Raw genomic sequence first — 27,852 nt, 5'->3', positions numbered from 1 at the left:
GTCTCGGCCACGCTCCTCTGTGGCCAGGTGCAGGGGAAGGGGAAGTGGGGGACCCAGGCCCACCCACTACTCTGAGTCCCAACCCAGGGACCCTCTAGCAGCAACCTCTCTCTGCCCACCTATCTTCCCTGGGCCACTTCCCTTTTGGCCCCATGCACCTTCTTGACCCTTTGTAGCAGGGGCCACAGCCTGGCAGGTAACTGGGCTGGAGCTCTTCTCTGCTCCCCCAAGCCTGCCCAGCACTGCTCTGTCCAAGGTGCTACCTCCTTCACCTCAGGAGCCAATCCTCCTCCCTTGCTAGCCAGGAAGAGACTACCCTCACTGCTGCTAGGCAGCCTTTATATAGGACCCAGCCCGGCCCTGATTGGCTGCCTCTCCTTTTGCCCTGATTGGCTCTCCACAGGCCCTTGCTGATTGGCTGCTGGTCTGCACAGCCTCCCTGGCCTGTTATAGCCCTTTTTCTCAGGGAGTGGGGCAGCCGCCCCACTGCAGGCTGTCTTTAATTATTATATAGTGCTTAAATATCACAATGATATGCTATTTAGAAACACCTGAGCTATCACTGATCACCTTCTTAAGGACAGTAACAGAAAAGCATTTGATACAGAAAGGAAATAATTCAAGTGCAGTTTCATCAAGAAAAAATGGTATAATCTGAAAGGCAAACGATGAGAGAGATGGAGAACAAGATTAGTATCACGAGTAGTAAATGAATAAGAACTCTAATTTATCATTGACAAATATTGTAGAACACACGTACAATTTCTTTAATGAATAAATATATATTCACATGTTTTCATTTCCAGTGTACCTCGGCATTTTGACTGCTACTTTGTTCAGCTTGCCAGGTAAGAATTTTCATTATATTTTAAGCAAAATCCCTGAAATAGCTCAAAAGATGTGTGTGTACTTCCATCGGGCATCCTTGACTTCACTATGCATTTCCATGTAAGAAAGCTATGTGGATAATATCCAGCAGGACAGTCCCATGCATTTGTGCCTCCAATGCAATGGATGTGCAATTTAAAATGACTTCATCTTCAGTCTTGTAGTTTTCTTATCTTTTTGGGGGCTGATATTTAACTAATTGGTGAGTAGAATTACCATGTATAATGGTATTGCATTTGCTGTCCTTTTCAAATACTTCTTAATCTTAGCAACTTTTTCTTTTAATCTAGAAGCATCTGTGATAAATCCACCTCAGAAGTTAACAATGAACTCTCAGAATTTCCAGCACATTTTATCATGGGAACCAGGAAGTAATACAACTATGCCAGCATACTATCATGTGATGTACATAGGTGTCAGGTTTGTTTCCATTCATACTGTACATGAATTTGTACTTTTTCTTACTTACTAGTCAAAATATTCGATTGACTATTTTGTTTTTCAAATAGATTTTCTGAAATCTGCCATTCATCAGATACAAGGGTAAGAATTAGGTTTTAGGATATGAGTAGCTATTTGAACAATTTTAAACAAGTACACATTAATTCCTAGAGCAAATTTGTACATGGAAGAAACCTGTATTTATCAAAGACATGATAACTTCAGCTTTTGTTGATGATTTCTGTTACTTTCTGTTCTTATTCTTCCATCAGTGCAAAGTACTGTACCCTAACTGAGAGATTGGGCCACAAGCCCTTTGGAAGTGTGATGGATTGGCAGGCTGACTGGTGCTGAGCCATACTATATTTGATAGTGCATGTGTGCAGAGCAAACTGAGCTTTAAAGCAAATATTTTTCAAACTGGTGATAACATATATGCTGAGTGCCCCACATAATCTGGGATACAGGGCATATAACAACACCGAACAAGGGTTAGATAACTATAAATAAAAATATACACATTTTAAACTAACTTTTTTTGTTTTCCTTTTTGGATTTCACTCCAAACTCTACCTTTCCCCAGTATAACACTGTCCAGTTCTTGTTCTCCCACCCCACTCCAGAATGCCTCATTCTGTGCCATCACAGATACCAGGAAATTTGGCACACCAACAAACACTGCCAATAAGAGGTTACCTAAATGTTTTTTTAAAAAAAATCCACATTTTTTTAAAAAACAATTTTATAACCTTAAGAATATAAAATAAATTAAACTTTTCAAGAACATACCATGTCATGTTTTAAATACTGTTTACTTTTGATGTTCCATAATGCAGTGTGCCTTCCTAATATTTTTGTCATAACAGCAATATGATCTGTGTCATCATCACAGAACTGGAGACATGGGAGGAGGAACCTGAAATGGGATCCCATTTGGGTGCTCAATGTTATACGTCAAATGCTGTTCTGTCTCAGGCTGTCTTGAGACATGCAAACAACTTTCAGGGTTAAACTATTTTTTTAAATAATCCTTTGCAGGTCACATTTAGGTAAAGAGGATTCTCCCCCATTTTATTTATTATTTGTAATACAGTAGCATGTACGGACCCATCTCAGATTGGAGCCCTATTGTGCAATGCAGTGTGAAAACACATAATAAGAGAGTCCTTGCCCCAGTGAGTTAACATTTTACATAGAGAAGATGAAGGGTTCAGGAGAAGCAGAGTATGACATACAAGCAGAGTGAAAAATGTGAGAGGCTGCAAACATTACGTTAATTTTCAGATTTTGTTGTGGTGGTGTTTCGGATTTGGGTAGGGTTTTGTTGAGAAGAAATTAGTGTGTATATATATGTACATAACCTATATGGACCAGGAAAGGAGCCAATATGACCCTAAAGGAGATTAACCCTACAAGAGTAAGTGGATTGGGGTAGCCTTTGGACAAGAGAAGCAAGTGCGGTCCCTCTTCAGGAAGTTTATTTTATGTTGCCAAGGTGAGTGGGAGATCCTGTGTAAAGCTTATGACTTACACTTCTTGTATATCATTTTTGTTTTTATCCCTTAATCATTCTGGTTTGTTGTGGTTTGAGATTTTGTTTTTCAATTTTCCTTGTCAAACATGTCCCTCTCTTCCACTCCCCATGTAGGTACACTTTAAATAAACCATTTGGATTTTACTAGTCTGTGGTTTTGATTATTTTTGACGCTGTTTAAAGTGAGAGCAGAGATCACTTCATCCAGTGCATCTCTGAGTTTTCATGTTACTCTCCAGAGGTACAGTCACAAATCAGAAGATCCTTTTGAACAACACTGATTTTTTTTTTTTTCTTCAACTTAAAGTAGATCGGAAAAGGGATGGAAAATTGCTAAAGACTGTTCAAATATCACACACCTGTCCTGTAACTTGACAAAGGAGTATGAAGACTATACTGATACCTACATAGCAATGGTTCAGAGCTTCACAGAACATGGAGTATTAAGTTCATCTGTATCTGAATTCAGTCCATATAGGTCCAGTAAGTTCTCTCTTACTATTCTATTTTTATCTGCATTTGTTCATTTTATTGTTTTTATTCTCAGCTATACATAACCAGTGTTTTAATAATGGTACTATAAGTCATTGGTTCTCGGAGCCGGTCCGCCGTTTGTTTAGGGAAAGCCCCTGGCAGACTGGGCCAGTTTGTTTACCTGCCGCGTCCGCAGGTTCGGTCGATCGCGGCTCCCACTGGCCGCGGTTCGCCGCTCCAGGCCAATGGGGGCTGCGGGAAGCAGCGCAGGCCAAGGGATGTGCTGGCTGCCCTTCCCGCAGCCCCCATTCGCGATCGGCCAAACCTGTGGACGCGGCAGGTAAACAAACTGGCCTGGCCTGCTAGAAGCTTTCCCTGAACAAGCGGCGGACCAGCTTTGAGAACCACTGCTATAAGTAACTCCAAAGTAATTTAGTTGGTGATATACTAATTTATGTAAGATGTTGTGAACTAACATATCATCTAGTGTAGTGGAAAGCTATCTATACAAAATACATGGCTTGAATAGTTCTTATGAATAGAAACAAGCAATGGTTTTGAAGGAAAAAGCAAATGTTGGGATAGATTTCCTTCCATTGTGCATATATAAGAATCAATTTCTTTTATGTGTATTTATTTCAGACTTTTATAAAGGTGGTAGCATCATTTTGGAGATTTGAGAGTAGAAATTTCAAAAAAAAATTACTACATTTATAAATTGCATAATCTATTTTTTTATGTCAGTTAATTGGTTAACTGTTGAACAGGCAAAAACAAAAGGTGAGGGGTGGAGGAATATCTGCTTCCATTTTAGCTGTCACCTTGATTTCTCCCCATCCCCTTTGGTATGTCACATAAACACCAGATGCTCATTAGCAATGATGGTCTAATACTGCTAGAGGCTGCTTCTCCCTGGAGTCCTATTTACAATATCGCTACATTAATTTCTTTTTTTCCTCTCCTGAAATAAGGACCATTTATATTGGGGATCAAGTGGATAAACTGAATACGGAGACTATCTAATGTTAGGTACAAGGTTACAGAAATAGTATCCACTCAGCTCAAAGACTTTGAAATACTTTAATTGTAATGCTAACAAGCCAGGGTAACATTTTCATGAATGGACATTTCTCCATTAATTTTAAATATAGTGGTTGAGCTATTTTGCATCTCAAATTTGCAGGCCTTCCGGGAATAGTGTAGCCCTTATTGCAACTTGAGTTGACTTACATAGCTTCCCCCATGTACACCCTTGTTCCTGTCCTCTTCTGTCCAAACATCAATGCCCATTTATCTGGGGAAGCAGAGAACCCTAAACTTGAAAATAATGTAACACTTTTCCTCAACTGACTCATCAACATAGTGCCTTACAATAAGATTCTTCTAAAAAATTGGAAATGGTAAATTGTACCTTGTATTCAGACTTCATTGTTCCAAACACCTATTTTTCATAGATATGTATCAGAAAAATAAAAATATTACTCTGTAACAGTGTTCTCCAGCTGTTTCACATTTATGGATACATTTGCATGGATGAGGGTGCACTAGCATCTTTCCCATGCCACCTCTATGTTTGCTGTTTTGTAAAGTTGCAGAAAAGTATTATCAGTTGACTGAAAAGCCAGGCTCAAATGGTAAATGTTTTAACAAGGGCAACTTTTCTTTTTCTTTTCCTGGTGCATATTTAAACCAAGATGACCCTGAGTAGAAATGCAGGGCTATTCTGATTCATTACCCTAAAGCATCTGATTTACTTCTACCCATAAAATAGGAAGGGTTGGAGCCTCTCCCTCCTTGGCAGAAGGATCTGAGGCAGAGACAGATGACTCTTGTAGTCCAAAACCATGGGAACAACCACGTTCAGGTGAAAGCTTAGGCTGAGGTTTATTGTTGTTTTTGTATAAATTAAACAACAGGAAAACCACAGGAAAGGGTGTGGAGTAAGATTTGGCCGGTATTAAGTGTGTGCATTCTCCTGTTTGGAGCAAGGTCAGAACTCCACCTCTTTAAAATGTTTAATTATTTTACCTATATGATTATAATAATGAACTAGACAAGTAGTTAGCACTTACATAGCATGTTTTAGATTTTTCAAAGCACTGTGTAGACAATAACTAATTAGATCAAAACACAGCACTTGCAGAAGGATCAGTGAAGTGCAAAACTTTTGACCTTCAGGCTTTGGAGATTCTGCTATGCTGTGCAGTGGAGAAAATGTCTGTATAGTTTTGAAAGCCAGGGAATTGTCAGGGCTTATGGCTCTCCAAACTCCTGGGCATTCTGAGAAACAGGATCTCCAGGCATTGTTTTGAGGGCAAAAGCATCCACACAGAAGCCAGGCTCAGGATGATATTCCTCAGGTCCTGCCTGACAGTCACCTGTGAGAGAGCATCTCCCTTTGGAGCTCTGCGGCCAGTGGTTCCCGGCCAACAGTTAGTCCCTTTGTCTACGTTCCAAGGGGTATTTGTGTGTGGAGGGGCCACCCACAGGGATTAATTCGTATGGGTATTTCAAGTGTTTTACTAGAAGATGCTGCCTCAGAAAACAATGTTCACCCCTTCCCTATCGCCTCCAAGCCAAACAAAAAGAACCTCAATTGCACAGAATTTACACAGAAGGGCTTCTGTGGGGCTGGAGAAACAAGGGATGCTGCTGTTTTGGCTCAACTCCCCTCTCTCCCCACCCCCCTCCCCAATCACCTTTTCTCCCATGGTAGTTTTTGGATTGTTTTAGGTTTTTCTCTATTTTTATTCCCTCTGCTAAAAAAATTGGAGGAACAATTTTCCCCTGAATCTTTGATAATTTCAAACCCTGTTGGGCAACTAATTAGTCAATCATCTGACACGTGGGAATTGACTTGATTTTTACCGATTGTCTAACTGATGTTAAATGTATAAATGTAGTTATATTTTGGGGTTTGTTTTCTTTTTCTTTAAACAGCATACTTGGGTCCACCAGAAGTTAATCTTACTGCTTGTACAACCTGCATAAATGTGATAGTAAAACTTCCAGCCGCGTATTTAAAAGAAAAATCTTTAATTGATGTATATCAAGAACTTGATTATATGACAATAGTGGAATCATTTGATAGAAAGGAAAAGGTAAGTAACTTGTAGTTTTAAGATTTAAAGAAAAATGTACAAAGCGTAAAAAATAAATTGGCTTGAGCAGTAAGGAAGCTTGCTGAAGATGAGCTCTGTCGTATCTTATCCTAGATCTTTATATGAATAAGACTATTGTCAGTGGTTTACACAACACAGGATAAATGTGAGCCTTCTTGAGGCATGAGCTGATGATTTGGGTACCAGAGAAAATCCTTCTGCCCTTCATTCCACCCCCCGGTGATACAGTATTCCCCAGTAGGTGCAGTGTAGGAGATTCTCTTCATTCCTTCGAAGCGCCTGACATTGGCTACTTCTAGAGACAAAAAAGCTGATTAGGTTGACCACTGGTTTGTTCCAGTATGTCAGTTCTTATGGTATCACATAGTATTGATCAGAAAAATAAACTCCATGCTAGAGTATATCAAAAGTGCCTTTTTCCCCTCTACGAGCTCCCCTATCCCAATTTTAAATTATAGTGGACCTTTCCTTCAACTCACTTGAAAAGTAAATAACACATTTACATTGTCACTTTCATGCTGAAGGATCCCAGAATGAACTGTATAAGGAGATCACTTCTCCCGCCTCTATTAAAATGAAGTTGTCTCTAATATGAATCTTGACAATTTATGACATTCTAGGGTGTAATCCAGACCAGTGTGGGGCAGTGTCACCCTAGCCCTGCAATCCTGGGTGCCTCACAATGCTTTGCTGCTGTATCTTCCACTTGGGCTCCTCAGAAACAGCCTTGCAGCATGTGGGTAACACTCTGAGTATCTGTGTCTAGCTGTAGCCTGCCAGTCACACATCAGTCTCACACTCGCTTCCACCAGCCTTGGTAACCACTTGCAGGGTGACTCCAACACACTCCCAGTCCTGGATTTTCCCACAAAACCTTTGTTCTGTACTATCTGGCCCTCTCCTGGACAGTCCAGATATATTAGGCCCATTGCCCCTCTAAGGGGATAAGTATACAGCAGTCTGCTACCCTAAATGGAGCTACACACACAGTTCACAACAATGGATTATTTTTGATTAAAGAATAAAACAAGTTTATTTAACTACAAGGAAATGAGGTTTAAGTGAGTACAAGTATAAGGCATTAAAGTCACAAATGGTTACAAGAGAAATAAAGATAAAATGCTTCCTAGTACTAAAACTTAAGAAACTTGATTTGGTGAAGTCCCTTATCACATGTTTCCAGTAACACTGCTGACCAAATTCTCAGACCAGGATCTTCTCCCAGAGTCCAAAGGTTGTTTCTTTTGTCCGCTTAGGTGAAAGAGAGAGATGGATAGGGAGAGAGAACTTAGTGTTTTTGTTCCTAACTTTTATAGTTCAATCGCCTTCTGAAATGCATTTTCCTGAAGGTTAGCCCTAGATAACGTTCATCCTCACTTTGAGGACAGAGGCAAGGAGCCTGGTGGTGAAGAGGGTCCATGCTGTTTGCTAAGATGCAGATTTGTTAGTTCATGCCTCCCTTCCTTGCCAAAGAATGGCCACTTGGTAGGTGATTGCCCATGAACTTTGCCTCCTGGCTAGAGGCGTTAGCTTGTCCTTTGTCTTTCAGAAACTGGTTTACCCAGACTTTTCTGGTAAACACATTTCAGATCTAATTTCTACTTATTTTTATAACTTTACATATAATGTTGTTATTCACATTTCACCTTGATATTATTGACAAGCCAGTTATTAGTTTTCAAATGATATCTCATAAGGCATATTTTGTACAAAGATTATTACAACAGCGTGTAGGGTGTGAATATAGGGGGCATTTGGTCACATGGTTGTTCAATATTACATGACAACAGATTGGGACAGACATTGAATAAGAATTGTCACCAGATGAAAATGTGGGCTGGGTTCATTACTGACTCCTAGAGAAGTGCAAGACTGCCCACAGGAAGTATTTACACAGTGCCTGTCACAATGGTGTCTGATCACCAAAATATGAGTGATTCAATTACACTGTTTTCTGCAGCATCTAGGTCCCCTATCTAAGAACTGACCCAGCCCAATTCAGCTACGCTTGTGAGATCAGATGTAATGAACAATTATAATCAAAACCATCAAAGGGGGTTTTTCTAAAAGTCTTTAATAAACCACTCTGAAGACAGATACATTTGAAGAAAGAGAAAAGGAATGTAGATACAAGACTGCTAACTTTTCTACTGAACAGCAAAAGTGCCATTTTATGGTGCACCAACTTCTTGCTAATGTAGAACTTGTAAAATTGAGCCTTTTAATAAATTGAATCCAGTGGACAGAAGTGTAGGGTCAGTCCTTGAGCTCTAGTAACTACTTTCCTTCTCTCGAAAACTGGAAAAGTGCTATGCTTCCTCCCCATTCTACCCCCACCACCAACTATACAACTCAGTTGTACTTGCCACTGTACAGCTTCACAATGGGGATATTAAAATAGCTATTAAATGCAAGGTTTTTTTTAATCCGTGTTTAACAACTCCTTTTAGACAAACAGGTTTCAATAAGATATTGTTTTCATGGCAGATTCCTATTAAGAATGAAACCTCTGAAGAAAGCTTTAGCTATGTTGTTGGAAGCTTGCATTCATATACAAATTATTGTGTGTCTGTTGCTGTGGCTGCATCAATAAACCATCATTCCATCCCTTCGGCCTTGAAATGTATAATCACCCCGTCCAACACTCAACCAGGTATCAAATATTTTAAAGTTTGGTGGGGGAGGGGGTCAGGTTGTCAGTCTGGTTGTTTTAATAGTATTTTCAGAAAAGGGTAACTGGTAAATATCCCAGTAAGAGAGAAAGCATCTTTTGACAGACATTTGGTTGGACCTATAAATGACATATGAGGTACCGGATAGCTTTGGCTAATCCTGCTGGCTGTACAAATAGCTCTTTAATTGTTTTCAGTGATCCAGAGTTGTTCTTTTCAATCTTAAATAAGTGTGTAATATAAGAAAAATTGGAAATCTCTCCTACATCTATTGGGTTTTACTCAGTATGTTTTTTTTCCATTTGCAGGTTATGGTATAATTCCAATCCTAAGTGGTGGACTTGTTTCATTCGTAATAGGCATCTTCCTGCTAGGACTGTATAAAGGAGGTTTCATTTGCTTGAAAAGTAAACCGTGGCCAAAAGTCTTGGTACATCTTTTTTTGTATTTAATTTACCTGGTGGGGGAGAGGGAAGGCCTCATAATGTTTATACAGCAAGTAGCAAGATATATTGTTCATTAGATAAAAGTTAAGAAACAAATATTTTGCATTGAAGAGTTCCCTTAAAAGTGAATTGCAAAGCAACTAGAAATTCCATCCACTTTAGATGTAGACTGCTAGATGCCTGCAAGGCGGCGGGGGTTGGTCTGTAAATGACCTGAACGTTCATTTTTGTACATTTTTATTTTTCCTTTTCTACTCCTATGATTTCTGAAATTGGCTCCCAATTAAATGTCAGTTCTCTGAGCATCATACTGGGGATCCTATGTAGAATAAAATGTGATAAATGTCATGGAACTTCACTGGACCAAAGGAGCAGCTACAGAAAGGGAGGATATATCTGGGGAAATAAAGTATTTTTTATTTTTGTGTTTTCTTAAATATTTTCCATCTTAAGGGATTTTTATTTAAAAAAAAACACAAATAGGCATCTTAGCCCTCTGGCCACCTTAGGGGAAGTTCTGTGCTCTAGAACAGGAGTTCTCAAACTCGGGTTCAGGACCCCTCTGGGGGTCACAAGGTTATTACATGGGGCATTACGAGCTGTCAGCCTCCACCCTAAACCCCACTTTGCCTCCAGCATTTATAATGGTGTTAAATATATAAAAAGTGTTTTTAATTTATGAGGGGGGTCACACTCAGAGGCTTGCTATGTGAAAGGGGTCACCAGTACAAAAGTTTGAGAACCACTGCTCTAGAAAGTTTTCAGAAGGTGTTGTGGTGTCATCAGCATGGTGAATGCCAGAGCACCACAAGAAGCCTGGACATTTGTGGAAACTGAATGGCAGAAAGTGAGAATTTAACTAATGATGTGTCACCTGCCATTCTTAGCCTGGGAAGTTTAGGACATATTGCTAATGTGGGAAGAATGTTCATTATTCAATTCGAAGCTTAGCTTGGAGGACGGGGGGGGGGGCGACAAAAATACTTATCTGTAGGTTACTAAATGTTGTAGCTTAAATTGCTTAAATGCTGTATTTTTATCAAAACAGTTTTTTGCTAGTTCTGCTACAACACAGGTGATTTGAAACGGACTAACATAGTTGATTGATAAAGGTATGGATTAAAAGTTAAAATCAAGGTCTTCTGCTCATTTCTGAGGTTTTTGTCCTGTTGTAGGGCAAAAGATCACTTGTAACTTTACGCTATGATTACTAGATATTCCTGGCACCCTAGCCAACATTGGTTTAATGTCCAAAGCTGCTGGTAAGCTAGTGCTGAATATATAATTACTGCCAAGTTTACCTGCAGAGTCAAGGCTTCTCCAATAAATTGTTGATTTACACAGAGTTTTGGAATATCTCAAATATGAAAATGACCATACAGGTTTGAGAACATAAGCATGACGTATATGTTTTTGTGTATTATAAAATTATGGTTTCCATAGCATAACTATTGAAGTTATGAATAGCGATGGTTGAAAACTTTCCATCAAAACTGTTTTTTGGATAGAAAAATTGAGATTTCAACTAAACAAATTTTTTAGCAAAATTGTCTGTCTGCTTTTCACTAATAACTGTATTTTTTTTCAACAAAAAATCAATATCCCAAACTCAAAAACTGAAATATTTGTATATAGATATCTTTCCATGGTACCTCATGCAAGTTGTAGTTTGGTTTCCTCATGTCCCCATTCTCTCTGGGTTGAGCTGGGCTTTCAGCCCAGATGATATCTCCCTTGATGATCTCACTAGATCTCACCATGGCCACGGACTCCCATGATGTAACCCCCCCAGGGGGATGTAGTCTAACCAGAGAGCCAGCCTGTAGAGGAGAATGGGGATGTGAAATACCCAAACAATTTCTCATCAGCCACTACAGTAGCAATTCCAAATTAAAATGTTTTGTTTTTTGACAAAAAGCTCACAAGGAAAAAGCCCATCCTGAAAGTGGCTCTATTTTCTGCTGGTTTGGCTAGAGCCTTTGTGGCATGATGTCACAATTTAAAGCTATGGACACCCTGAAGATCTTACACTCTAAATAGGCAATGTACACAAAGATGTGGAGGAAAAACAGACACAGAGAGGGGAAGTAAAAAAAATAGAACACAGCTTTTCTAAGTCCCAGTCCGATGCCCTACCCATTAGAGAATGGTGCCTCTCTAGTACAGTATGGATATGCCCTAGAATTTCATATCAACCTATGATGTCCCAGTCCCCAAAGTTCAGAAGTCAGGAAAGACACATGCTAATTATGCAGGAAATCTCTTCCCTTGTCATTCTGGAGGGCCAACACCAGAAAAATTCCCAGAGCTGTTCTTCATATTTTTTTTTATTGTCCACAAGAGGACAGGGGACCAAGAGGCACTAAAAATTCAGCACCTTCTTAAGAAAAAACAAAACTCTGGATGAAATGTGGAAAAGAGCTCTTACAACTGATCTATCACACACTGAATAAGAGCCCAGTATCTTACCTATGTCATTACACCCAGGGTGTGAAGGAGATAAGTCATGAAGGGCTTCTTTGGCCAGGTGGATAAGATGTTGCTTTGAGGAAGCATACAAGTCTTCAGGGTATGTCATTCCTGAGGAAACCTGAACTTGCTCTACAATGTCAACAGCAGTCTCCCAAGCAAAGAACATCTTTGCTGAAATAGATATACACAGAAAAAGTCTGGCCTTCAGTTTCCTTGTATACCAGATGTTATAAACTGGATCTGCAATCATCCCAAGATGCCTCCTTTGTCATGAGTGTGCTCTAAATAGTGGTTCCAAAATAGATATGCCACAGGATTCAGGATTTCTCTCTTACCCCCTCAGTCTCTCTTTCGTAATTTATTAGTGTATTCTTATATCAGTGAGGATTAGGGGAGAGCTTATGCTAGAGAATGGAATGGTAATTTTACTAGAAGGAAATTAGCATGTGAGTACTCTCAAATGGCTGTATTTCTCATAGCCAACTACAAGTGTATGACCAAATCTATCATTAACTACCAAGTGTCAAAGCTGGAAAACACTTACAGGTTTAGAAGAACTCTTCTAGTGGTTGGCCTGGTAGGCAGGGCCAACATCCCCTGCATAGACTTTAAAGTAACTGTCTCCAGTCACTGTACAGATGAAGACAAAATCCATGATTGAGGATTAATGGTGAAACTAGTAGAAAAAAGGAAATTTAATTGGTGAAATACATTGTACATTGCCTCACATATTTTGACTAAAACAATCTTTCTCAGGCTTATTATGTGAGAGAATGTCTTTTAGGGAATTCATACAGCTGGGATATTATACATACATATAGGATTTTGTACAGGTGGCAAATATTAAAAGGGCTTTAAAAATTGATCCTTAGCTTCCAGGAAGGAAATAGAAAACGTTAGTTAAGCAAAAAGAAAAGGAGTACTGTGGCACCTTAGAGACTAACAAATTTATTTGAGCATAAGCTTTCGTGAGCTACAGCTCACTTCACCAGATGCATGAAGTTAAGCAGTGTACTGAAGAGTTTTAGGACTACCCTCTGAACCTATGTTCTCCGCAAAGAGAGCTGGAAACTTTTTTTTTTCCCCTCTCCTTTTCCTTGTTTTTCAAAACCTTGCCACAAAATATATTTGATAGTCTTCAACAGAGACAATCCCACAAAAAAGACATCTTGAAAACACAGTGTCCTCCATCTGGGGTTTTCTTGGGCAAAAAGCATAGGGTCATTTCTGATCTTATTTGGAACCAATATGCAATTGCATGAGCCTATCTAGTTCTCTGTGTTTGCATTTTGGAGCACGATGCCATTCTTTTTTGAGTGCAGGAGAGGGAAGACTTCTGGGTTCTCAGACCTTTGAAGATAATGCCAAAACATGTATATTGGGGTGATCCGTTGACTTCTGAACACTTTTGCCTGTGTACTAGTATAAGTGCAAAGTGGTGAGGCAGTTGTTAAAGTAAATAACAAGATTACTTTCTTATTCTCTTATTTGTGTGTAATTTTTGTGTGTGTGATTTTTTTGTTTTGTTTTTGTTTTGTCTTTTTAGGAAACCACAAATAACTTACATTGCTCAGTGCATGAACCTGATCCTGAAAAAATGTGCTCTGTGCAAGTCATGTATAAAGAGATGAAAAAAAAAGAGTGGGAATACAGTTATGATGATGATAGCGAAAGTGATAGTGAAAATTCTGGTGAATATACTAGACATGACATCTTGGGCAGCGTTCCAAGTTCCCATGCCAAATCAAACACCTTCGTGCACCAGACTATAGACTATCCATCTGCAGAGAGAAGCAGTGAAGCAATTGAACTTCTGGGTTCTGAGGCAGACAATTCTGAAGAGCATCAATCTGTCATTAGCGAAAATGAAAGCACAAGTAGAGTGTTCTTTCATCCTTCATCTGAAGTAAACAGTTCGTCAACTTCTGGGTTAAGTAACAGTGCTTGCTTTAACATAAACTTAAATACTGTGATGCTGAGAGACCCTGACAAGACCTGGGATGATTCTGCAACATTAATCTCCCAGCAAAAGGATGCAGTTGACTTTCAAGATTCTAGTGCTTCTGATGCACTTGAATCAAAATTTTTTACTAACACAGTAGATGTTAAGAAGCCAGATTGTCATAACATCTCACATGAATTGCAAAAACCTACTATCTCGGATGAAAGTGATGCATCAGATTCTGAATACATAAGGAGATGAATTGGCGAAAGCTAGAACCACTTTATAAAACATGAATAAACAACTGGTCATGTTTCAGAGTTTCTCTTTCTGGTTTGAACGTACAATTCAGCTTCTGATGAACTCTGCATATTTTAAATTCTAAATATATGCCTGTACATTATAAAAGCATGCAGGACTCATATATTAATTAACAGTGTTTTGGTAGCTTAGGGCTTCTCTACACTAGGGGTTTAGTCCAGTCTAACTCGAGTTAGTGCAGATTGAAAATACCTGTGTACACATGAGGCAAACCCTAACCCTTGGTGCAAATTCTGGAGTCCTCCTTCAAAGTGTACTAAGTTCAGTGAAAATTGAGTTAGTGCAGACTATCACTCATATCTGCACAATGTTGCTACATGGTACTTTAGCACTCCTCCAACATCTGTCCGACACTGCTTTGTGGGGTCAAATGATAGGTATGTGGGCACCATCAGTTGCCCAATACAATCAGGAGCCATCAATAATCTCCTGAGCATTACCAAGATTTATAACCTGGTGCAACAGTACCTTCTGCGTGGCAGCACACACCTGCGTGACAATGCCTCCAACAGTCGATTGCCCCACATCAAATTGGTTGGCTATGGACCAGTAACAGTTGGGGTGGCCAGCTTCTCAGTGGGTTATGGGACTTTACATGTTGATATGGTGCCACTGCAGCTAGTTCAGCACAGATCTCGGAAAAGATTGCCTTCACTGTCTTGAAATTCTGTTGCCACGGCTGGTCATCCCGGATCTGCAGAACAATCCTCTCCCACCAATCAATGCTGCTTTCCTGAGCGCAGAAATGGCACAGCACCAAGTGGAAACTGCTCCAGGAAGAGTAGAATAGTAGTTGCTCGATGTCCTGCTCATTCCTCTGCTACTGTTGCTGGTAGGTGATTGGAGGCCAAAGCCACCCAGCACTGAGAACTCAAATAAAGTCCAGACAGCCTCTGCGTATAATCATAGTTGCCAGAATCGTGGTGTGGAGCATTGTTGCCTCCATGCTGGCCAACAGCAGTTCGAAAACGATGCTAGCCTTCCCAGATAGAGAGGAATCGAATCAGGGTAGATGGAGCAAAACATGGAATTCTGAATTTTACCTTAAGTCCCAGAATTCCTCTGGTTTCTGCAATGCATTTCACAGTGTGCAACAAGACAAATCCCAGAATGCACACAGTTCAACAGCAAAGCAAAGGACCATTGGATACTCACCCAAAATGCCACATGCTTAGTACGCTCAAAGCCTCCACCATGTGTACGAAATGATGCGAATTGAAAGAGGGCACAGCTGTCCCGTATACATGCTGTTAGAGCAACTTCTATATTGTGCACCAACTGATATGCATCAGCTGGAACAAACTAAACCCGTTGTTCAGACAAGCTTTTAGTGTACAATACTAGCTTTATTTCACACACAAAAGCGAAGTACAGATCTGAAGGTAAATATATGTAGCAACAGTATATTGCAGTTATTAAACTTTGTGAATTCTCACACATTGTGGTCCACAGACAAGTCCACTTTAAGTGTTTAATAAGTAGTAAACCTTTACCAAAAATTCACCGTGAGAAACAGAAATAATGATGTTACCATATGGGTGGTTTCACCACAAAGTAATCTCCACAAGCAGTCTCTGGAAGGTCTGCTCTATATTGGTGGTTACTTTTAAATATGTTTTAACCATTGCAAACAATAGAGTAATGCTGCATTCCTGTAAATGAATTAATCCTACACAGAAGCTGTTTATGCAGAGAAAGCTGATTAAGTGAAAACCATGGGAAAAGAATGAAAACTTCCATTGTTTCTGAACTGTATCTCCTATATTGATAACATTTGAACAGATTCAGCATTTACCGCAATCTATAGTGAAACCGAGACCAGACAGCTAGTAGATGGTCATAGCACATTTGGTGGGTTCAGACCCAGAAAGAGCACTCTCTTTTAAAAGTCTTCAGTATAAAATAAGACATTATTATTTTTCCACAAAGCATATTTCATTGCAAAACACTGACGGTGAAATCTTGGTCCCATTTAAGGTCTGGTCTACACAACAGAGTTATGTTGACACAAGGCAGCTGACATTGACCTAGCTATGGAAGTGTCTAGACTTACATTTCTCTCCCACCGACATTAACTGCACTGCTATGCCGACTTCATAACTCCACCTCCACGAGTGGCATAGAGTCAAGATTGATGTAGTTAGGTTAACACAGAGTCCGTGTAGATACTGCATTGCGTATGTTGACTATTACTGGGTTTCAGGAGCCATTCTAAAATGCCCCACACTGACAGTACAATCCATAAAAATGTTCCTGGTGAGGATGCGCACTACCGACACAAGGAGCAAAGTGTGGACATGCACAAGCAGTGTAATTATTGCAACAGCTGTATGCCGAAGTAAGTTAGGTTGATTTAAATTTGTAATGTACATATGGCCTTTGTCAATGGGACTTTTGTCATATGTTTCTTTGGGGCCAGGATTTCACTTGATAATTAAAGCAGTTTAAAATAGTATAAGGTATTAAGAAATACTACAGAACATATTTAGACTTGTACCATAGATACAAAATCTTTATCAGAAGTTAAAGTGTGAACTTCTAATGCAATGTATGATGCTGCATGGAAATATTCCTTTTTGTAATGACATAACCAGGAACTGTGTATGTGCCAGAAAGTATGTAAACCAGGAAACACACAATATTTTAGGAGCAGAGTTCAAGCTGCTAAAATAATTCAACAGATCATTCCTAACTGGTAATGGAAGTGGATGTCTTTGTGTGTGTTTGTTTTTATTTTAATTACCTTATTACGTTTTATATATTTTTTTACATTTTTTTAAAATGATCGGCTACCACATTGTATTTTTGAGGTGTAGTAAATGCCTTTTTAAAATCAATAAAAGTTTTTGAAAATGTCTAACTATTGCTCTGGAATATTTAGTAATGCTACGTATGTGCTCCATCTAATCTTGTGGATAGATTTAAGAATGAAGATAAACTGAGTCAGATTCTGTGTTTCATTCTGGCCCCTTTGTGCCACTGGAAAGCCACCAGCTCTTAGCAGATGAGAATTTCCTCAGCATAGGGAAGCTTTTAGCTGATGTAGAGCTGACATACCCAGCTCCTGTTCCAATCTGACTCTGGCATAGGGGACAAGGAGGTCCCATGGCCATGTGCACTGTGCTCCAGCTATAACTATTGTCCCTTGGCAACCATTGCCAGCCAGTCTTGGAATGAGAGGGAAGGTCCTCTCATGGATCAGTAACTGGTTAAAAGACAGTAAACTATAGCTCATAGAGCTAGCTTAGCCTTTTATGTAATGCAAGGAATACAGGCCTGTATCCTGTAAAACATTGGCTTAAGCAAGTTAGCATAAGTAAAGTAGGCCTATGACCTTTAGCATAGATAAAATGGCCTGACAGTTACCCTAGACTTTGGGAAACTGGGAATAGCTTGGTCAAGAGAAAGAGTTGGTCCAGAACAATACCAAGCAACTGCAAGAACACTGAACTGGTACTGGGTTTGGCTATTTCAGGATAGAATTGCAGGCAGATGTTTAACCACATACGTGCTTTAGCAATAGGTGATGTATATGATAGAGCAGCGTTTCTCAAACTGTGGTCCACGGACCCCTGGTGGTCTGCAAGGGTACCCCAGGGGGTCAGCCAGCCCCGCTGATAATCTCCCCCTCCCTCCCTCAACTCCTACCTCTCCTTCCCAGCGCCTCTTGCTCGCTGGGGAACAGCTGTTCCTCAGCATGCATGAGGCACTAGGAGGAAGCGAGGGGAGCAGGGACAGGGGGCACTTGGGGGAGGGGGTGGAAAGAGGCAGGGAAGAAGAGGGGCAGAGGTGGAGCAGGGGCGGGAAGAGGTGGGGTGGGGCCTTGCAGGAATGGGTGGAGTGGAGGCAGGGCCTGGGGCTGAGCAGGGGGACTTGGGGTCCATGAAAAAAATTAAATCAAGGTGGGGGTTGTCATGTTGCTAAAGTTTGAGAACCGCTGTGATAGAGCTAAAAGGCTTTAATACAGGGGTGGGCAAACTACAGCCCACGAGCTGTTTTAAGCCGGCCCCTGAGCCGCACCAAGCAGCTTGGCCCCGCTCTGGCCGGGGCGCTGGGTCGGGGACCAAGCCGCATGGTGCAGCCCCGATCCGGCCAAGGTGCAGGGTCAGGGCCACACCACAGCTCGGCCCTGGTCTGGCTGGGGCACTGGGTCGGGGGCCGAGCCACGTAGTGCAGCCCTGCTCTGGCTGGGGCACTGGGTCGGGGGCCGAGCCACGTGGTGCGGCCCTGCTCTGACCAGGGCGCTGGGTCTGGGGCCGCACCACGCGGCTTGGCCCCACTCCGGCTAGGGCACAGGGTCGGGGCCACACCACACAGCTCGGCCCTGCTCCAGGGGGTGCTGGGTCAAGGGCCACACCCCTGGGCCTCTTCCCAACCCCCTGCCCAGCTCTGATCCCCCTCCCACTCTCTAAACCCCTCGATCCCAGCCCGGAGCACTCTCCTGCACCCCAAACCTCTCATCCCTAGTCCCATCCCAGAACCCACACCCCCAGCCAGAACCCGAACCTCTTTCCGCACCCCTGCCCCAGCCCTGATCCCCCTCTTGCCCTCCAAACCCCTCAGTCTCAGCCCAGAGCACCCTCCTACACCCCAAACTCCTCAGCCCCACCCCAGCACCTGCACCCCCTCCCACACCCCAGCCCCAATTTTGTGAGCATTCATGGCCCTCCATACAATTTCTATTCCCCAATGTGGCCCTGGGCCCAAAAAGTTTGCCCACCCCTGCATTAATATGTTAACCTATAGGATAAGCATACCTCAATATTATGAGGGCAAGGAAGTTAGAACTGGACATGGAAGGGTGGGCATCTGAACAAATATTCATGATTGTACCCAGGCCCTGAGCCACCATGTAGCAGAAGCTAGCTTTCTATCATTGACCCTTCAGCTCTTCGTTGTTATCTACCACCGACCTTTGGTCACTGGGGTTCTGGACCATTGGATTCATTTGGCATGCCAGGGGCAGGGCTGGTCCTTTGTCACCACCAGGTCTCCAAGGAAGGGTAGGAGTATATAAATAGATGAGCATCTGCAGGGAATGACACCAAAGACAGCAGTAATACAGTATTAGGGGTATTTGTTTATGTGGTTCACAGCTTTATTGTCTTTACTTATTATTTAAATAAAAGTGGCTGAGGCTTGGCTTTGCCCTCGATGTGAATATCTTTGCCATACACCCCAGGGTTCCCTACAAGATATTGAGTTTGTTCGTTTTAATTCTGGGATGAGAACCTTATTACCCCCAGCTCATTATATTAGTATCTATCGGCAACCAATACAATTATTAACCATTAAAAAGGATCAGGCTACAAAACAAAGGGTAGGAATGGATGGTCAGTTTTCAGAATGGAGAGTGGTAAATAACAGTGTTCCCCCAGGATCTGTACTGGGACCAGTGCTGTTCAACATATTCATAAATGATCTGGAAAAGGGGGTAAACAGTGAGGTGGCAAAATTTGCAGATGATACAAAATTACTCAAGATAGTTAAGTCCAAAGCAGACTGCAAAGAGCTACAAAGGGATTGTGCAAAACAGGGTGATTGGACAACAAAATGGGAGATGAAATTCAATGTTGATAAATGCAAAGAAATGCACATTGGAAAAAATACATACAAAATGAGAGGGTATAAATCAGCTGTTACCACTCCAGAAAGTGATCTTGGAGTTATCGTGGATAGTTCTCTGAAAGAATCTGCTCAATGTGCAGTGGCAGTCAAAACAACTACATAAGAGAATTTAGGAACCATTAGGAACGGGATAGATAATAAAACAGTAAATATCATAATACTACTATATAAATCCAGAATATACCCACCTTCAATACTGTGTGCAGCTCTGGTTGCCCCATCTCAAAGAAGATATATTAGAAATGAAGAAAGTAGAGAGAAGGGCAACAAAAATGATTTAGGGTATGAAACCGCTTCCGTCTGAGGAGAGATTAAAAAGATTGGGACTGTTCAGCTTGGAAAAGAGATGACTAAGGAGAGGTAGGCTAGAGGTCTATAAAATTACAAATGGCGTGGCGAAAGTGAATAAGGACGTGTTACTTACCTATTCAGATAACACAAGAACCAGGGGTCACCCGATGAAATTAAGAGGCAGCAGGTTTAAAACAAACAAAAGGAAGTACTTTTTCACACAACGCACAGTCAACCTGTGGAACTCATTGCCAGGGGATGTTGTGAAGGCCAAAACTATAACTGGGTTCAAAAAAGAACTAGATAAGCTTATGGAGGATAGGTCCACTAACAGCTATGAGCCAAGATGGTCAGGAATGCAACCCCATGCTCTGGATGTCCCAAAACCTCTGACTGGCAAATGTTGGGACTGGACAAGAGGGGATGGATTAATAATTGCCCTGGTCTGTTCATTCCCTGTGAAACACCTGGCATTGGCCACTGTCAGAAGACAGAATCCTGGGCTAGACAAACCACTGGTCTGACCCAGTATGGCCATTCTTATGCTAACTCCATTGATAAGGCCCCCTGTTCAATGATGTGTTCAAATTATGTCTTTACTTACACCTGTACAACCCTACTCCTGTGCAATCCAGTCCATAACTGAGGACAATAAGACTATACAGATGTAACTGAAGGCAGAATTTGGCCGGCAGAATCTTTTATTACTGAAGATGATGCACAAGCCAGAAAGAATATACTGATCCACCTCTGATAAAGGACTGGTATTCCCAATTGACAAATGTCTTTTCGCTAAAATGAGCATTGATTATGATAGTACGAATGCAAAATCATCATACTAATGGTGCTGGATTCTTTATTCTATTCATTGTGGACCATATCCTGAAGTCCATAACTTTTACTTAGGCCCTTTTTCAGGTAAAACTCCCACTGCTTTCCCTGAGAGTTTTGGTTAAGAAGGGGCTGAATATGAACTATGTGACTTGTCCTGTGTTTGTCTATTTCAATTCATGCAATTATTCCATTAGTACACCAATCTCCATGCCTACAGTTACATAATGAATTTTTGTCATCATTTATATAAAATACCAATAATTAGAGTCATAGATGAATTTAAGGCCAGAAGAGACCACCAGATCATCTCGTCAGACCTCCTGTATATCACAGGCCACCAACGTCACTGGGCACCCGCACACTAAACCCAACAACCAACATTAGAACAAAGAATTACAACCTGCCTCGGGAAACTAGACTATTATGTGCCACGGGCACAGAATAGGAGGTACCGAGGTGCACCAGTGCCCAAGGCCCTGCAATGGCAAGGAAATGATTAAGTGAGATATAGCCAGATAATCCTGGCAAGTGACCTGCACCCACACGCTGCAGAAGAACGTAAACCGCCTCCCCCCCCAGGTTCATTGCCAATTTGTCTTGGGGGGAAATTCCTTCCTGGCCCCACATATGCTGGGTGATCAGTTAGACCCTGAGCATATGAGTAAGAACCAGAAAGCCAAGCACCTGAGAGAGAGAATGGTCAGTGGCACCTCAGAGCCTGGACCCTCCCTATCCAATGTCCCATCTCGACTAGGGCCATGCCTGATGCTTCAGAGGAAGGAGATTTAAAAAACAAAACAGAATACATTGGGGGGGGGGTCCTTCCAGACCCCAGCAAGTGGCCAGATGAAACCATGAAGCATGAGCTTTTCAAAATATGAGACAAACCGGAAGTGAGCCCCAGAGCGGCTGAGCCCTGCCCCCCACCATCACAAGCAACCCTGTCATTCAACTCCAGTCAGAAATTTATCCAGCTCTCTCTCATAATTAATTGAGTTGTTTGCTCCCACAATTCCTATTGGGAGGCTGTCCCAAAACCTCACCCCTTTGATGGTTAGAAATAAATTTCCAGCCTGAATTTGTTCCTAGCCAGTTTATATCCATTGATTCTTGTACCAACATTGTCCTTTAGCTTAAATAGCTCTTCATGCTCCCTGGTATTTAAAGAGAGCAATCATATCCCCTCCCAGCCTTCCTTTTTCGAGACTAAACAAGGCAAGCTCTTCCAGTTTACTCTCATAAGAGAGGTCCTCTATTCCCCTGAACATCTCAGTAGCTCTTCTCTGCACCTGTTCCAGTTTAAATTAATCATTCTTTAACCGGGATGATCAGAATTGTGCATACTATTCCAAATGAGGTCTTACCAGTGCCTTGACCAATGGGCATTAATACCTCTCTCTACTAGAAATGCTTCGCTTGATACATCCTGGAATTACATTTGCCTTTTTCACAGACACATCACATTGGTGGCTCATAATCTTCCTGTGATGGACCCACATACCCAGGTCTCTCTCCTCCTCTGTCACTCTCAGCTGATGGACCCCCAGCTTGTAGCAGTATTATTACTACTGATTATTAGACCCTAAATGGATGACTTTGCACTTTTTACTATTGAATTTCATCCCATTTCTGTCACTCCCCAGTCTTCAAGGTCATCCAGATCTTCCTGTGTAATATTCCGATCCTCCTCTCTACTGACAATGCCTCCCAACTTTGTATCATCAGCACATTTCATTAGCCCTCTGCTGCTTTTTGTGCCAAGGTCATTAATAAAAATATCAAATGAGATTGGTCCCAAGACCCATCCGTGAGCAACTCCACAAGTAACTTCCCTTCAGTCCTTTATTCGTGCTTCTGCACAACCCATTGTCTATTCCCCATTAGCCCATTCCTTATTTACCTTACAGTTTTTGTACTGATTCCCCATCTTCCCTAATTTAACTAATAATTACCTATATACTACCATCTCAAACACTTTCTTGAAGTCCAAGTATATTAGATCTACTGCACTTCCCTTATCTATAAAATCAGTTATTTTTTGGTAAATCCATGTTACATTACATCCCTTTTACCATTTACCTCCATGAATTTAATTATTTTTTCCTTTATAATTTTTTCTAAAGCCTTAAAGACTACTAAGGTCAGACTAACAGGTTTGTAATTACCTGGATCATTTTTTTCCTTTTTAAAATATAGGTATGACATAAGCAATTCTCCAGTCATATGGTACTACCTCTATAAATAGACAGATTTATTAAAAATCATTGCTATCAAACTAGCAATCTCGTGTGCCAGTTCTATCAGTATTCTGGGATGGAATTTATCCAATCCCCCTGATTTCAGCCCATTAAGATCTTTAACATTTTCTTCCACCTCAGATGTGGTAATTTCCATTTCTAGACACTCATTTCCATCAGCCATACTGCCTTCATGCACACGGTCGATATAATCATCCTTACTGAAAACCAAGACAAAGTATTCATTTACTTTTTGGGCCATACATGGATTATCTTTAAACTCCTCCTCATCCACATAGCCTAACAGCCCAACCTCATCCTTCCTTATTCTCTTTTTATATAACTCAAAAAACTCTCATTGTTTATTTTAATTTCGTTGGCAATTCAGCTTCACCTTTAGCAATTCTCACTTTATTTCTACACTTTCTAACCTCCACAGTGTAGCTTTCTTTGCTAATCAACCCCTTTTTCCAGTCCCTATAGGCTCTCTGCTTACTCCTAATAATCTTTTTGAAGTGGTTAGTATGCTCAAATAAATTGGTTAGTCTCTAAGGTGCCACAAGTACTCCTTTTCTTTTTGTGAATACAGACTAACACGGCTGTTATTCTGAAACCTTTCTTTAACTAGTTCCCTTAATTTTCCCAAATCTGCCCATCTGAAATAAAAAATCATAGTTGATGACCTGGTTTTGATAATCCTCCCATTTAATTTAAACTGAATCAGCTGATGATGGCTCAATTCAAGGTTATTTCCTATGACCAGCTCTTCTAGGATGTCTGCACTGCTTACAGAAGCCAAATCTAAAATTGCATCACTTCTTGTTGGTTCAGTAACAATTTGAGGAAGAAAACGGTCATCTGTCACATCCAGGAATAAGGGGGCCTACCAGCATTAGTAGCATTTATTCTGCAATCCATAATCCAGGAAGCTAGTCTCCATATTATGACACAATTCCTGGCAGGATTTATTTTTCTAATAATACTAAAGAGATCACTATCCATATCCGAGACTGACGCTGGGGGTCTACAGTAGACCCCTAACATTATCCCAACAGAACCTCTTTTACCATCCTTCCACGAAGTTATTTTGACTCAGACAGATTCTCTCTTGTCCATAGCATCACTTTGTATTTCTTTGCAGCTTGCTGCGTCATTGATATACAACTCTACCCCACCACCTTTACTGTTATTCCTCTCTCTCCTAAACAGCAAATACCCTCCCTCCAATACCTGTATTGCTGTCATGAGAGCTAATCCACAATGTTTCTGTTATCCCTATATCTGGTTTGAACTCCTGCACCAGTAGTTCCAGTGCCTCCATTTTATTGTCCAGACCCTTTGCATCCACTACAAGCATTTCATTTGTTTTTCTTGCATTTCACCCAGTTTTCTAGCCAGACTGGATGAAGACGTTTTACTAAGGTTACGTTTACACACCACTGGCGATGACGTGTAGCGTGCATGTAGTTACATGCCACATTGAAAGGCATACTGCGGGGCGCAACTACGTGTGTCAGTGAAAGGCTCAGGCAGAGGGAGTCAGCAGAGAAAAGCTTCAGCAGCTCCCTGCTACTGGAGCCTTTCACTGTGGCAAGGAAAGACTTTGGAAGGGAGGAGACGGCAAAGGAAGCTAAGCCTTTCCCCACTGCCTCGCACCTTCCAGAGCTTTTCCCCACTGCCAGTCTTTCCCTGTATCAGGGAAAGACTTCAGCAACAGAGGAGCTGGTGGAACCTTTCTCTGCTGCCTTGCCTCTTCGAGAACCTTTCCCCTCAGCTGGAGTCTTTTCCTGAGGAGAGAAAAGGCTCCAGCAGCAGGACACCACACTACTACAAATAGCAGTGTCCACGGGAGGCATGGCTTGGGAGAGGAGAGAGCCATATAGGGCATGTATTCAGGTACATATCCATACCCTTCAGGCATGACTTTACTCTCCTATGCCATGCCTAACTCTCTACACTCCTGTTTATACTTGTGCTGAGTGGGGGGAGGCTACCCAAGTAGGTACTCTACACGCTGCCAAAAGAAGCATGCAGTGTAGACATACCCTACGTGTAACATCTACCTGCCTACTATGCCAATCAATATTTGTATTTTGTTACTCCTTGCTGTCCATAGTGTTACCTAGTGGTGTTCCATTGTCTCCTGTTTTAACTTAATTTAGCTTTCTGTCTCCTGTGTACTGACACCAGGCATGGAGATTTCATGAATCTCTCCCAACCTTCCCCCTTTATAGAATCATAGGGTGAGAAGGGACCGCAAGAGTCATGTATGTAGTCTATCCCCCTGCCAAGATGCAGAATTTGTTGTGTCTAAACCAGCCAAGATAGATCAGGCCAAAAGAAATCTGATGAGGTTCAACAAGGACAAGTGCAGAGTCCTGCACTTAGGAAGGAAGAATCCCATGCACCGTTACAGGCTGGGAACCGACTGACTAAGCAGCAGTTCTGCAGAAAAGGACCTGGGGATTACAGTGGACGAGAAGCTGGATATGAGTCAGCAGTGTGCCCTTGTTGCCAAGAAGGCTAACAGCATATTGGGCTGCATTAGTAGGAGCATTGCCAGCAGATCGAGGGAAGTGATTATTCCCCTCTATTCGGCACTGGTGAGGCCACATCTGGAGTATTGTGTCCAGTTTTGGGCCCCCACTATAGAAAGGATGTGGACAAATTGGAAAGTGTCCAGCAGAGGGCAACGAAAATGATCAGGGGGGTGGGGCACATGACTTATAAGGAGAGGCTGAGGGAACCTGGCTTGTTTAGTCTGCAGAAAAGAAGAGTGAGGGGGGATATTTGATAGCAGACTTCAACTACCTGAAGCGGGGTTCCAAAGAGGACGGAGCTTGGCTGTTCTCAGTGGTGGCAGATGACAGAACAAGAAGCAATGGGCTCAAGCTGCAGTGGGGGAGGTTTAGGTTGGATATTAGGAAACACTATTTCACTAGGAGGGTGGTGAAGCACTGGAATGGGTTACCTAGGGAGGTGGTGGAATCTCCATCCTTAGAGGTTTTTAAGGCCCAGCTTGACAAAGCCCTGACTGGGATGATTTAGTTGGTGTTGGTCCTGGCTTTGAGCAGGGGGTTGTACTAGATGACCTCCTGAGGTTTCTTCCAACCCTAATCTTCTATGATTCTATGATAGATCCAGCCTCCTCTTGAAAACCTCCAGCAAAGGAGCTTCCACAACTTCCTGAGGCAATTTGTTCTACTGTCCTACTGTAAGAATCTCTCCAGCTGACATAGGTTTCATATCTCAAAGTGATGTAGTTATACCAAAGTAAATGTGTAGGGTAGACCTGGCCTGAGAAGACTGAAGTCATGGGACGACTTACATATAATCAGACCCTTAATGTCCCTGTAATTCTGTTCCTCCTCTGTCAAGTGGGGATAATATTTCTCTAGATCTATGAAGATGCACTAAAGTTTGCAAGTCACTCAGGTACTATAGTGATGGGGAATATCTAAATCAGTGGTTCTCAACCTTTCCAGACTACTGTGCCCTTTCAGGAGTCTGATTTGTCTTGCGTACCCCCAAGTTTCACCTCACTTTAAAACTACTTGCTTACAAAATCAGGCATAAAAATACAAAAAAGTGTCACAGCCACTATTACTGAAAAATTACTTATGTTCTCATTTTTACCATATAATTATAAAATAAATCAATTGAAATATAAATATTGTACTTCGTATAGAGAGCAGTGTAAACAAGTCATTGTCTGTATGAAATTTTAGTTTGTACCAGCTTTGCTAGTGCTTTTTATGTAGCTTGTTGTAAAATGAGGCAAATTATCTAGATGAGTTGATGTAGCCCTTAGAAGACCTCTGCGTACCCCCACGGGTACACATACTCCTGCTTGAGAATCACTGATCTAGATGTATACTGGTGTATGTGCTGAGCACTGTTAACTCTGCTATTGATTCCAATGGCAGCTAAAGATGCTCTGTACCTAAACAGGGTCTGACCCATTGGGAATAGCTACAAATGTATGATTGTTAAGAGATATTTTTATATGTATGTGCAGTAGGTAAGATTGTCATTATAGTAAATATATATAAAAATCCCAAAGAGCAGGACAGATGGTCCCAGAAAAAATATAACATATTCATAAAGAGAATTATATTTCCCCTTTTATTAGCAACCAACAGCTTTTGCCCCAGCATGATTTCTTCCAGGGGTGGATAAATGGAAGAAGGTATCATTTCTCTTTGATAGTTACAAAGTGGTACAGTAAGAGTTACAAAACTGGAGTATTGTACAAGAAAAAAACTGTTAACTCCCGCCCACCACCTTTGCTACAATACTACAAGAAGGTAGCACAAGAAATCCCCACCAGCACACACAGGAGAAAGAACTGGTGGGTGGATAATGAGGGGAGAGCCGAAAATATAGATTTACACTAGGGTGACCAGATAGCAAGTGTGAAAAATCGGGACGGGGGTGGGGCGTAATAAGCATCTATGTAAGAAAAAGTCCCGAATACCGGGACTAGGATGACCAGATGTCCAGATTTTATAGGGAAAGTCCCAATATTTGGGGCTTTGTCTTGTATAGGG

At 41.4% G+C, this 27,852-nt stretch overlaps 1 protein-coding gene across 3 annotated transcripts in view; it reads left to right on the top strand.

Annotated features, from left to right (window-relative positions):
• IFNAR2 (interferon alpha and beta receptor subunit 2) overlaps window positions 1-17,172 on the top strand; it is a 36,331-nt gene extending 19,159 nt beyond the window's left edge. For 2 of the 3 annotated variants that reach the window (XM_048867974.2, XM_048867980.2), the window contains 7 exons: window positions 807-848; window positions 1,179-1,308; window positions 3,171-3,346; window positions 6,278-6,438; window positions 8,947-9,112; window positions 9,440-9,561; window positions 13,596-17,172. In XM_048867974.2, coding sequence (XP_048723931.2) covers window positions 807-848; window positions 1,179-1,308; window positions 3,171-3,346; window positions 6,278-6,438; window positions 8,947-9,112; window positions 9,440-9,561; window positions 13,596-14,252 — 1,454 coding nt within the window. In that variant the 3' untranslated portion in view covers window positions 14,253-17,172. The remainder of the gene's footprint in view (window positions 1-806; window positions 849-1,178; window positions 1,309-3,170; window positions 3,347-6,277; window positions 6,439-8,946; window positions 9,113-9,439; window positions 9,562-13,595) is intronic. The other variant, XM_048867990.2, reaches the window with a different exon arrangement.
• The last annotated feature ends 10,680 nt before the right edge of the window (window positions 17,173-27,852 follow it).

This window comes from Caretta caretta, chromosome 1, assembly GCF_965140235.1.
Source record: "Caretta caretta isolate rCarCar2 chromosome 1, rCarCar1.hap1, whole genome shotgun sequence".
Lineage (NCBI taxonomy): Eukaryota > Metazoa > Chordata > Testudines > Cheloniidae > Caretta > Caretta caretta.
The sequence above is the reverse complement of the archived record's forward strand: the minus strand, read 5'-3'. Positions and strand labels throughout refer to the sequence as shown.